This window comes from Serinus canaria, chromosome 3, assembly GCF_022539315.1.
Source record: "Serinus canaria isolate serCan28SL12 chromosome 3, serCan2020, whole genome shotgun sequence".
Classification (NCBI taxonomy): domain Eukaryota; kingdom Metazoa; phylum Chordata; class Aves; order Passeriformes; family Fringillidae; genus Serinus; species Serinus canaria.
This window is the reverse complement of record NC_066316.1, coordinates 86,684,080-86,696,388: the sequence shown is the minus strand read 5'-3', so window position 1 is coordinate 86,696,388 and position 12,309 is coordinate 86,684,080. Positions and strand designations below refer to the sequence as shown.

Genomic DNA, 12,309 nt, shown 5'->3' with positions numbered 1-12,309 from the left:
TACACATTTACAATAGCATCCAAAGACAATAACAAAAGTGTCACAAATTGTGCTCTCCATATCAAGCATTTGGTTTTGCCCAAGGTGTTGAATAGTTCTTGAAACATGTTAAAAAACTGCCTCCAAAAAATTGTACAACTCATAAAGTGTTCTAACTATTAAAAGAGAAACAGCTATGGAAATCAGAGAATTTGAGAAAATTCTTTTGAAGCAGATGAGTTTGGTTCAAGTTTAGGAAATAGTGACAATTGCAGGTAAACCTCAGGATTTTTCAGAAAAAGGGCAGTTTCTTTATGAATGTACTGAGACAAGCAAGCAAGCAAAAACAAACAACCAACCACAAAAAAAGCAAATCAACCAAAGAAACCAAGCAAGGAAAACCCCCAAACCCCACACCTTGCATACACTTCCCTAAATTGCAAACACTTTCAGCAATAGTGCAGCAGTTAGTGGTACCTACCGTGTTGTTTAGTTCTCCCAAAGTGAAGATTCAAATGGTGGGCAGCTAAACTGTGGATTCTGTTGCTTATGTCCTCAGTAGGTTGGTGATTAGATGTTTAGTTCATTCCATATATAATCACCTATATTCAAGCTTTATAATGTAATTTGAATTCTACATTTATCAGTTTAGTATTCTCACTAATGTGCTGGTAGAAACTAGAATAAGAAAGAAAAAACTGTCCTTTCTTTCACATTTTTGGTTTTTTTAACTGGTAATTTCTCTGACAGCCTGAATGCTTCTTTAGGAAAATATTCTTACTGTATGATCTCAGTGTCTCTGTTGAGTACAATGAAAACAAATTGCTTCTTGACAGATTCCTAGAAGGAGTGACAGAGAACATGGGCCACCTCTGGTGTTGAAGTTTACACCATGTGAATCTCTGTCTTCTTTCCTCTCATGGAGGAATCAGTTGATAGAATGATTTTATTTATGACATGCTATTTTTACCATACTTCATATCTCTGAAACTAATATATCTGTGGAATTTTGAAAATAAATGCTGAGGTACTTGAAGTAAATCAGTTTTCTTGGATGAGATACTTTTTAAGTCCCTTTGAAGCCAGTGCAATTGGTGTAAATGAATATTCCTGTCACTTATAATGAGGTCATAAACACACCTAGTAGAAAATTTCCTGTGCTTTTTGAATTCCCTGTATAACCACATTGACCTCGTAACTGCTTTTAAATTATAAAAACATTCCTCTTTCCCACTGCCTAAAAAATTACAAATGAACAAAAATACCAGTGTCTGGAAAGTAAGATTATAAAGCCCTTGATATGTGGATGTATGGATCAAGAGGAGGTTTAGAACTCAGAAAAAATATTGCTTTTTTAGAATGATAACTTAGCAATCATTTTAATTAAAAAAAAAATTGCTACTAACCAGATGTAGATCAACACATGTGGAATTGTGTTCACAAGCATTGACGATGCAGTCATCAATATCTTGGTCACATTTCAATCCTGCATATCCTGGGTTGCACAAACAATAGAAGCCATCGACAACTGCAATAGAGATCATACTTTACTACAAAGAGTGACAACAACTGAATGGAGTAAATTTACGAAGTTCCAGTTATGAATACTATCTGGAAAAGTAAAACCAGCTTTACTTAGATGGTGTGGACATGTTAAAAAATTACAATAAATTAAATGTGGTCTCAATATACCTTTTAAATATGAAAGCAGATTCATGTACTGAAATATTTGCACAATGGAAATATTTTGATTCTAGACTTTTAAATCAATGAGTTAAAAAGTGATATTATAAGTAATGAGTAATTTTCTATCAGAAAACAGTCACAAAATACATAAGGCTCTATCTTTAAAATGATATCAAAATAGGATATGGCAGGTAAACAATGTTTGGTTTATTGGTTGCTTTTAATGTTGTTATTGTTGTTGTAAGGAATGACTCATATTATACCATTATATTAAGAGAAAACATATTTTATTTGAATTTTTCAATTTCTTAACAAGATAATAATAAGAATCCTGTATCTTTTTCATCATTAGTAATCCAAATGGCAAGGAATCTTTAGAGTGCTCCATCCATACATGGAGTTCATGACAGAAGGAATTGCACTTCTTGCAGGTCTGCATTTATTTTAACCTCAAAGGGGTCCCTGGGTTCTTCATTATCTCTGAGATTTACCGCAGAATTTATTCTACCATCGTGTCTGTACACACAGCTGCTACTGTATTCATTAAATGCTTTTAGTCCTTCAGCACAAGAGCATTATTCATATACTAAAAGCTTCCCAGCTTCCTTAGAATTCCAGCTTTCTGCAGCCAATGCACATAGGGTAGGGAACTCAAAGGTCTGCATGATAAAACTCAAGCCAGAGGCACCACAAGGACAAGCTGTTCCCCCAAAACCTGGCACTTTGTCAGTGTGAAAAACTTTAATACAACTCATCTGAATTCCAGTTCAAAAATATCTCTAAACCAATGTAGACCATGTAGAAAACATCTGTAAATATAATAGGAAATAGTCTTTTCTAGATAAAAGATGAAGTCACTCACCTTATTCCCAGATAGGAAGGACAGAATTTTTTAAGATATTTCATTGAAACAGATTTTTTTTTTTTTATTTTAACAGGAGAAGTTAGAGACAATGATGTATTTAGTAATTTGGGCTCAGTTCTTTAAGATCTCATTTGAAAGCAGTAGGCTGATAGGTCTTCCAAAAATTTTTCTAAAAAAATATGCATTTCATGGATGTTCTTAAATAATCATTCTTTTTTGAAAAAGGATGTGAGGAAATGGGAGAGAGATGTAGAAGACAAACATGGTTACCCAGGCCTTAAAGTGTGGACCCTATGAGGAAAAGTTGAGCAGGGAAGTGTTCATAGTAAGAGGGATATTTAACAATAACTTCAAGGATACTTGCACAAATGACAGAACTGAAATCCCTTAGTAGTGCTAGGAGGTGCTATGAGGGAATGGCCAAAACCTACAGCTCAGGAGATTCAGATGGGACTGGAAGAGTGGGAGAATTGCCAGAGTAGGTAATCGGTGGGTTCCACAGTCCTAAAGAGTTTGTGAAACTTCTGTCCCTCTTTGAAAGCTTTAAAAACTCAGCTAGAAAAATCCCTGACTGACCTGTTCTATCGCTGTTAGTAGTCTAGCTTCATGCAGAGTTGACTACATGACCTTCAGATGTTTTTCAGCTTTCCAGTCAGCATTTTAAGATCCTCTGAAAATTACTACTTCTCCTTTTTTTATTTTTTTAACAAGTATAGAAAGTGTCAGATAGATGTTAAGAGCCCTATAAAACTTTCAGATAAGTACTCCATACTAAACTTGGCCTGCCAATCCAGACAGAATATAGTAGGGTAATTGAGCTGCTTTTAAAACCTTTCAGTACATCTTGCAATGAAAGAGCAAGTTAAACAGTTACTGCATGCAGAAGGTAAACAGGTACACCTTTTTACATTAGTTTGAAATTAAACAGAATTTTTTCACTTATTAGAATTATGACATATAATGCCTAAGTGCTCCGTGAGCTCTTTTTCAGTACCTGAATGTTCTCTCATGATATGCACAATGCAAGATGTTTTTGGTTAATTTAGGTATCAAAGAAGACAGCACAAATCTCATTAAAATTTCTCATTAGCTACAATTCTGACCCCCTGAACACAAAAAACCCCAGTTCCGGGAGTTGAGGCATTTTGGCAAAAATAATCCTTCTGGTACAGGCTGTGAAGCTTCAGACAAGCTAAATTTCAGTAAATTATCCACTGTTCTCCCCAGAGCAGCTCAGCAGCTACAGACACTTCAAGAGAAAGACTACCCTACATTAAAGTGAGTAACATGACTGAACTCACTGTCATAACAGTATCCGTGGAGGCAAGGGTTAGAGCTGCACTCATTGACATTGATCTCACAGCGTGGACCTGCAAAGCCCTTCACACACTGGCAGTGGAAGCCAAGGGGAAAAACATCCAAATTCATTTCTTCTATGCACACAGCTCCATTCTCACAGGGATTGCTGGCCTCACAAGGCCTAAACTCACAGTTCAAACCTGAAAAAGAAAACGGCAAAGCTGTCAGTGTTAAACTAATGAATATATCCCTGCAGCTGCTGTCTATTATGGGCTTTATTTTCTTTATAATCCTGGTTAAAATCGAGTAGGAAGATCTCAGAGGTACATATATGCATATTACCATGCAGAAACATCTATTTGCTTGATATCATTAAAAAAAAAAGACAATTTATATTTTGTTTATATTACTTTATATGATACAATAAATTTTAAAATCTAATAGCTATCTCACAGGTTTTGATAGATAGGTATATATTCCATCTTTTCTCTTAACCCTTGTGCTTTGAACAGCTCAAAAATGAAATGTTTTAAATTGTATTTAAAAACAAGAAATGAATTTTGATGGAAGCTAGCTGCTATTTTGTCTTGATAACCTGTTGCCACAACTACCACGTGAATTGTTCATATATTACCCTATAATAGTGAACATGAATTAAATATATGTAACATTGTATAATAGTTCCATTTACCATCCACGACTGAACGCAAGTTATTTTACTAAAAAAATGTACTTATTTAATCATGGGTGAACGCCTTGTTTATTTATAAAAATTCCATATAATAGAAAATCTCTCACAATCCCACTGTACTCTTTCTCTTGCATAGCAGATTATGTACATTTATCTGGCCTACCCAAGGAACTGTGTGATTGTGGATCTTGGGTCATAAATGCCCTCATCTAAATCTTTAATTTACAATATTTAGATAAAAAAAGATTTAGAGGTCAATCAAGCCTTAATTTGTTAGAACATAACAAAACTGTTTCATGTTTTCCAGTACTGATAATGGAAATGAAGGTGGCAGAGACAACTGAGATCAAATGGGTTTAGGTTTGTAAATCTGCCTGCATTTTCAGTCAGTGCTGCTGGAGGCAAGTCTGTTCTTTCAGGCTTACTTTCAGATAGTGCTTAGTGACTCCCAGGGCTGTAACAAACTGTACACTAGCCCCTCTGAATCCCTTTGAAGCTTTTCCATAACTACTGGAGCTGGGTCTATGCCATGCTTTCTGGTGGAGCTTCCCAGGGCTTGCTGTGCTCTGAGCCTTCTGCACCAGTGCCCTTGCCTCCACTAAGGTTGTCCAGCCATTCCTTTCTGCAGCAGTTTCTCCCTATCCCAAAAACCTCTGTGTTCCTCAGACAGGTGTAACCTTAATCCAGCGATGGGCAATGTGACACTACAAGACAAAACACCTGGGTAGTCATGTGGAAGGTATAATCCACACAGTTACACTAGAGAGGGTTGGTAGCTGACAGATGCCCATCCAGCCACTCTGTCACTCCCCCTCAGCAGGCAGGTGAAAATAATAAGAGAGAAAACCTTGAGGACCATGATAAAAATAGAGGCATTGTTTACAAATTACTCTCATGGACAAAATAGAAAAAACTTGAGGAAAACTGATTGAATTAACTGCCAATTAAAAATAGCACAGGATTGTAAAAAACACAAAGATAAAACCACCTTTTTTCACCCCTATTTTTTTTTCCCAGACTCAACCTCACTCCTTCACTTCAGACTCCTCTATCTCCTCCTTACCCATGAATAGCACAGAGGCATGGGGAATGGGAGCTGGGGTTAGTCCATGACAGCTCTTTGACCCTGACACTTCTGCCCGTGTCAGGGCAGACCTCCACAGGCCACAGCTCCTGCCAGGAGCCTTCCCAATAATGGAACAAACACTCTCCAAAATGCCAGCAGGATTGTAGGTGAGCTGACTGCTTACTGTAAGATGGTCATTTAAGGGCTGAATTCTAAATGTTTTTAATAACAAGTACAACAAGTAGGACCAGAACTGAGGTTAAAAAAATCCAACAACCCTTTGCCCCAGTAATGATGCTGACAAAATAGGAAAAAACAACACAAGTTGTTCCCTGTGTTTATGCCTATGATCTTTCTGATGCAGGATGATCCTGCTAAAGACAGCCATCACTTTCAAATCTGGAATTCATGAAATTGCACAGCAAAAGAAGCCATATGGCTCATTGAGATTTTTGCCCTCAAGTTTCCATATTTATATCACAACAGCTTGACATGAGTGAAAACCCTGCTGATTCCTAAAGTGGAATAACACAAATAAGCTTAACACATGGCTCACAATCCTAAATGGAACTGACAGATGATCCAGTAATGCAGTACTTAATTTTCTTTACCTGGAGAGGCAGCTTTACCTTTGCATCTCCCTTCTGTGCACTTCCTTTTCCCTTTAAGCTCATTCAGGAGCCCATTTATCTGTTTTTCAGCCACACCTGCTTGAGTTCCTGCACATTGGAAAGAACTGTGCTTTGAGAAAATGGTCTTTTAAGATAAATCACTGGGCTCAAGACAAATCCTTTTTCCCTTCAGTGCAATCTCTAATGGGAGTTTGCCAAACAGATTCCTGAGCTAATGAAAGCCAGCTCACTGAAGTTTGGAATCGTTATTGTGCTACTTGAATTTTGCATTTCTCTGAAGATTATGACCTCTATCATCTCACTGCCATTATTTGCAGAGTTGTTTCCTACCTCTACATCCCAAAATTCCTCCTGCTTATTTACAAATATAAAAAACCACATAAATATCTCCCCTAGTTTTCTCACCCTGAAATTGCTTAAAAAATTTTCAATATGATCAATTGTTTGTGTCTTTCCACATTGTCTTTTCAGCAAAAGCCAGTGTGGTAATATCCCAAGGAGAACTAATGTTCCCAAGTATTTTTTCCTGTTTCCTAAAGATGTCTTCATAAACTTTTCTTGATCAAGCTATCTGTAGAAGGCTTCCACCACAATATTTCTTTAAATGGTTGCCATTCCACTCTGCCTGATCTATTTGAGTGATGGATCAATGAAGTTTTGCCTGTGACATTAATCAGATAGTAACCCCCCAGGATGATTATCGTCTTATCAACAGTGCTGGGAAAACTCAATCTGGGCCCCCTCAGTTTTTGCCCCTGCTGCTGGAGTCCCCTAGTCCCCTTTGATTTCCTCTGGGTATCTGCTGGCATCATCATTGGTGCTGTCATGGACAAGCAGCAAAAGCAAGCAAGCTCTGGCAATCAGCCAAACTCTGCTAACCTCTTCCCCACACTGAGATCTTTGACATGCAAATAAACCTCCTCAGAGATGAGGTCAGGTCACCTGGTACCACTCTCTCTCAGAGAAGTGTGTTATCTGTCAACCTTTGCTTGGTTTTAATGGTAGTGATGAGGATGCACGTGTCAGACTCAGACCACTTCTTGGCCTTCCAGATAAAACTTCTCATCCAAGTAATCAGAAGGAATCTTCTTCCAGCCTTCACAGCTGCAGGGTCTCTTTCTCCCCATGCCTGAGTGTATCCTCTGCCTACCCTGATCTTCTCCTCTCTGTCAGAACTCAGGACATGCCTCTGGGAGTCTGGAGTTTCCTGGGACCCTTGCCAGGGGGCTCAGAGACCCTGGCACACAGCCCAGAACACCAGTGGGTTCGAGTACGAACCATGGAACAACTTAACACCTTTACATGAAGAGATAAAAGCCACGGCAGTTTAGATAATATAAAAATAAAATACTCACAAAGTGTAAATGTAGGTTTTAGGATTTTTGGTGTGGGGGTTTCTGGTGACAAGATGAAGGGATTTGGGTGTGTCTAGCCTTTCTTTTTCTTCTTCTCTACCTCCATCTTGTCTGGTGATGTTGGCACTTTTGGATTGGCCTGGAGTGGAGACTCACTGTCTAGCGTAGATGATAGGTATTGGAAAATAACTGTAAATATTGTACACGTAGTTTGTAGTATATAAAGATAACACCGCCCTGGGGGAGGGCGGAGTGCCTCTGACTGTCCTGCTGAAGGGATCTCTGCTGGACAGGGAGAAAGAATTTTATAGATAAGATGCAATAAACAATCTTGAGACCGAAAAAATGAAGAGCCCTGACACCTTCTTCAAGCACCAGGCTGGGAAAAGAAACTTTCGAACTTTTCTCGGGGTCACTCTGACCAGCTAGAGAGAGAGAGACCCCGGCGCTCTCATCCTGCTGCTGTGGATATCAGGCTTTCTCCCTTCAGGGAGCCTAAGAAAAACTTATTCACCTTTCAGTTTGTAATCACTGCTCCTGTGCAGCCTATTCCTATTCACCAGGTCCTTCCCCTGGCCACATGGAAACTAAACCAGGATGCATGGAGAGATCATGCTCCTCCTTCCTCCCATGGTGTTCTGCAAATGGGAGCATGAATCTCGTTCAAGGTAGTTCCCCAGAAGGGTATGAATTACAGTGAAATTTCTGTAGATTTGAAATTAGGCCAAAACTATTTATTGACAAAAAATAGATTTTTCCCCTTTTTAAGCATTTAGGGAAAACAAATAACTCTTTTCATTCTAACTATAGTAAAGTGAAAAAAAAAATAGGGATTTAGGGAAAACAAATAACTCTTTTCATTCTAACTATAGTAAAGTGAAAACAAATAAATTAACCTGACATTTATAAAGAATGGTAAATGAAACTATGGCCATAAAGAAGTTTACCATATGAGGTTAAGCCACATGGAATCAGGGTAGTTGCTATTAATATAATATTTTTAGCTCCTTGTTTCAAACAATATTCACCACTATTTAATTAGATAGTCAATACCCTTTTTCTCTCACCCAGCTTTCATGCATGTCATGGAATGAAAATTTTTTTGTCTGCTACTGTCAGAAATGGCAAAGGTTTTATTCCTATTCTAACTAGAGGATAGGTAAAATAAAATGATAATAAAATAGTAAGACTCTTTTCATCTCATTCAGTTCTTTTCCCTGAATCAATTCATTTTTGACTATCAGTGTTGAGAGTAATAAGTAAAAAGGCTATTCCCTTACTGAGAGAATCACAACTGTTGATATTATCTTAATACATTTTTGTTAAGTAATTAATTATTATTACTAATCAATACAAGAAGCAAGAAAACAAGAAAATAAAACTGGATGAATAAATGTAGAAATATTTTTGAAAAATGCATATTCACATTAAAATGAAGGGTGGATAGGAGTAGGTTGGACAGGAGTAGGCAGTGTTGATTGCATACTTGCAAAACAAGTTCACTTGCTGCTGTTGCTCTGATACCATCATTTTTTTACAAAGCTGTAAAAAGGATTTATGATTAAGGATAAATCAAACAGCAAGCAGGCTATATGTTAATTTTTTACTATAAAAATAGCTTAATCATAAAACAGTTTTTATGTTTTCAACATTTTCTCTCCCTTTAAAATTTTGTTAAAGAATTTCTGTACAAATATTTTAGTACAAATGTCTTACTGTACCTGATTTCAATACATCTATTTTGTGCTAAACATGAAACTTCTCACTTGATCTGAAAAGTTTCTGAAACAGCAGGTCTGTGACTGTTGACAGAAAGGAATGCTGTGACAGGAAAACAGTTTATAAACTGTCTTCTCTCCCTGACAGATCAGAATTTTTAAATTAAGAGTAGAAAGTTAATGTTCACTAAACGGTTAAATGACAAAAAAGAGAATGTCCAACAGATGAAATGTGAAAGAATACATCAAGAAGTTAATTAATAATTATTAAGTTCAGGTCATCTTCACAACAGTGCTTATTTCTTTTAGACAGATTTAGCCTTTCTGCTTGTTTAATTCATGGCTACGTTTTATTGATTGCAATAATTGTTTTTAATGGGCTACCAAAGGCCTCTCTATTAGAATAAACCTGAACAAACCTCAAAAGTATATGCACAAATAATTAAATTAAACAGTCAGCTGAAGGAAAATTTCCTTTAGAGATGCACAATATATTGCAGTAAGTGTTATACATTTTTGTCTACATTCAAGCATATACTAATAGCATATAGTATGCTTCTTTATCAGCACACTATACCTCGAACAATGAATAGTTTATTTGGAAAATATTCTCTTTTTTTTGTTTAGGAGTAAGAAGCATATTGCATGTATAGAAATTTCATTCACCTGATTTTAATGAGTTTCCTTTTGTACTGTATTTGCTTACAACACTTCTAGGGTAGAATTTCTAAATACCATAAATGGACATTGAAAATAGATTTTATTTTGCTGAAACAGACTGTCCTTTAAAGGCCATTACTAAAAGTCAGAAGCCTAATTTATAAAAATGACATAGAAAATAAAATGCCCGATATAAATTTCTATTTCTTTATGTGAAAATATTGATATTTGTTTGTTTTATTTGCTCAGCATAAATGTGTGCATGAAATGTTTTGATGTGTAGTACTGAAGTCTCCTATAATCAAAAGTGACATCTCTTCAACATTGTTATTCTTTAGGAAAATAATGTAATAAATAAAACATTTGCTACTAACATTTTATGGAACGAAATCTGACAACAGTTTTCAAATTTGGCATTTAGTTGTAAAAGCATGGCCTGCAAAATGCATCTTATTTCAGACTGATGCTACCAATATGAAAATATAGTGAAAATAAAATATCTACCAGAAAAATGAGTGTGTGATTTGGATGGCAATTTCCTAAATTATAACAAGAAATCTGGTAATGATGTTAACTACACATTCATGAGGACAAGAAATTTTCAAGAACTAGCAAGCAGGTAGCAGCCCCAGCACTGTGGTTTTGTGATCATAACATCACTGCAATGGCATTATTTCATTCCTTTTTGATTTATCTTTTAACAACAGACCTGAAAGACTCTTCTAACATTGATGTGAATCACTACTCTTTTCCAAGATAAATTAGACAAACTGAATTCTTTACAAGAAAAATGAAAATATATTTAGCTATGGGAAATAACCCAGTGTTCAAAGCCACTATAAAGTTATATAAAAACATTTCTGCCCACTCCCCCAGTCCCTGCCCCCAATCTATATGAAAATTACTGGTTTCCTCAGGATTATCCTTTTGAAATGAGTGGATACAAAAATTGAAATTCAAAAGTTATTTGATCACTTCAGAGAAATATGTGGGGTTTTTTTCATCACCTTTACACAACTCAGTAGATCTTGCTCCCAGAGGCTTTCACAGACTTGCCATAAAATCCCAGGAACACTAATGAGCAAAAAGTTAGATCCCTAAAATCCGAGTTCCTTGCAACTGTAAATATTAAATGCCTTAATCCTAAAGATAAAATTGTCTCCACTAAAAGTTCAAAACTTTGAGAAGCTTAGATGTTCCTCTAAGCTTGCCATTATTTTGAAAAATGCTTGCTTGCCTTGATCTGCTACAGGACATAAGGAAATATTTTCACAATTGAGATGATTAAAGACTAGTAAAAGTAAATAAAAAACCCCCACAAGTACCCTGGAAATGGGTAGGAAATAGAAAAAAAAAAAAAAGTGAAACATGCATATTTTTATATTACTTGAAATTAGGCTGAGTATTATAATATTTTTAAAACTTAACAAGTATTTTCTTATACTTCAAGTTTATAGAAAATCCATTCTTTTCTTTGGAATCCAAAGATTCTACTTCAGACTTTCCATTAAAGGAATTTCTTTGAGACGCTGTGTATAAAGTGAAAAGAAATTTTCTCTGAAATCCATACTAATTGAAAATCATATTTTTTTATTTTTAATAAAAGAATATTTGAAAAAAAATACTTAGCACTTTTCAAGTAAAAATAAATTTTCTTAATTATGCATAATAATGCAGAGCATGCAACAGTGCTAAAAGAGAGTATGAGAAAGACCCACATCACAAATTTTAGAATGAAGACCACACAGAGATGTAAATATCATTGCTCCATACCCGTCTAAATTTCTGTAAAAACAGAAGAAAGCAGAAGTTGAATATATTATTTAGGTGCAGTTTTTTCTCTAAAAATATACAAGTTTATAATGTATAAACAATGAAGATATATCTGTATCCACATTTTCTGAATTTCACATTTCATATAAAAACATGGTTCACTCTTCCTCAGAAACCAAAAGAAGAATTCCATTATGGAAAACAATTGATAAAAATTTATTTAAGACTGAAATATATGGAAATGCTTTTCTTTCCATTCTTTATTTTATCTGCAACAGCATTCAACTGAAATTAATATTAGGTGTGGAAAACTTACAGAATACTTGCATCAAACTTATATTTTCCTTATGGCTTAGGACTTGTGGATGTCAATAATGAACTGCAATAATGGCTGCTATTAGTACTGGTGGTCAAACTCTTCTTTGTTCCAAGATCACACTTTCATTATCTTAAAATCTGAGTGATTAGACAGATATTATTTATAGCATTTGATAGCAAGATTATAACATCATTACTTTTAGGTTTTGTATTGGCAGATGACCCTATGCCATAAATAGGCTCACTATGTAGAAAAATGTAGCTAAA

The 12,309-nt window shown here is 35.6% G+C and overlaps 1 protein-coding gene across 1 annotated transcript in view; it reads right to left on the bottom strand.

Moving 5' to 3' along the window:
* Positions 1-12,309, bottom strand: part of EYS (eyes shut homolog) — a 700,331-nt gene that overhangs the window by 475,881 nt on the left and 212,141 nt on the right. The window contains exons 19-20 of the mRNA XM_050973021.1: positions 3,832-4,029; positions 1,386-1,507 (exon numbers count right to left, since the gene is read on the bottom strand). Coding sequence (XP_050828978.1) covers positions 1,386-1,507; positions 3,832-4,029 — 320 coding nt within the window. The remainder of the gene's footprint in view (positions 1-1,385; positions 1,508-3,831; positions 4,030-12,309) is intronic.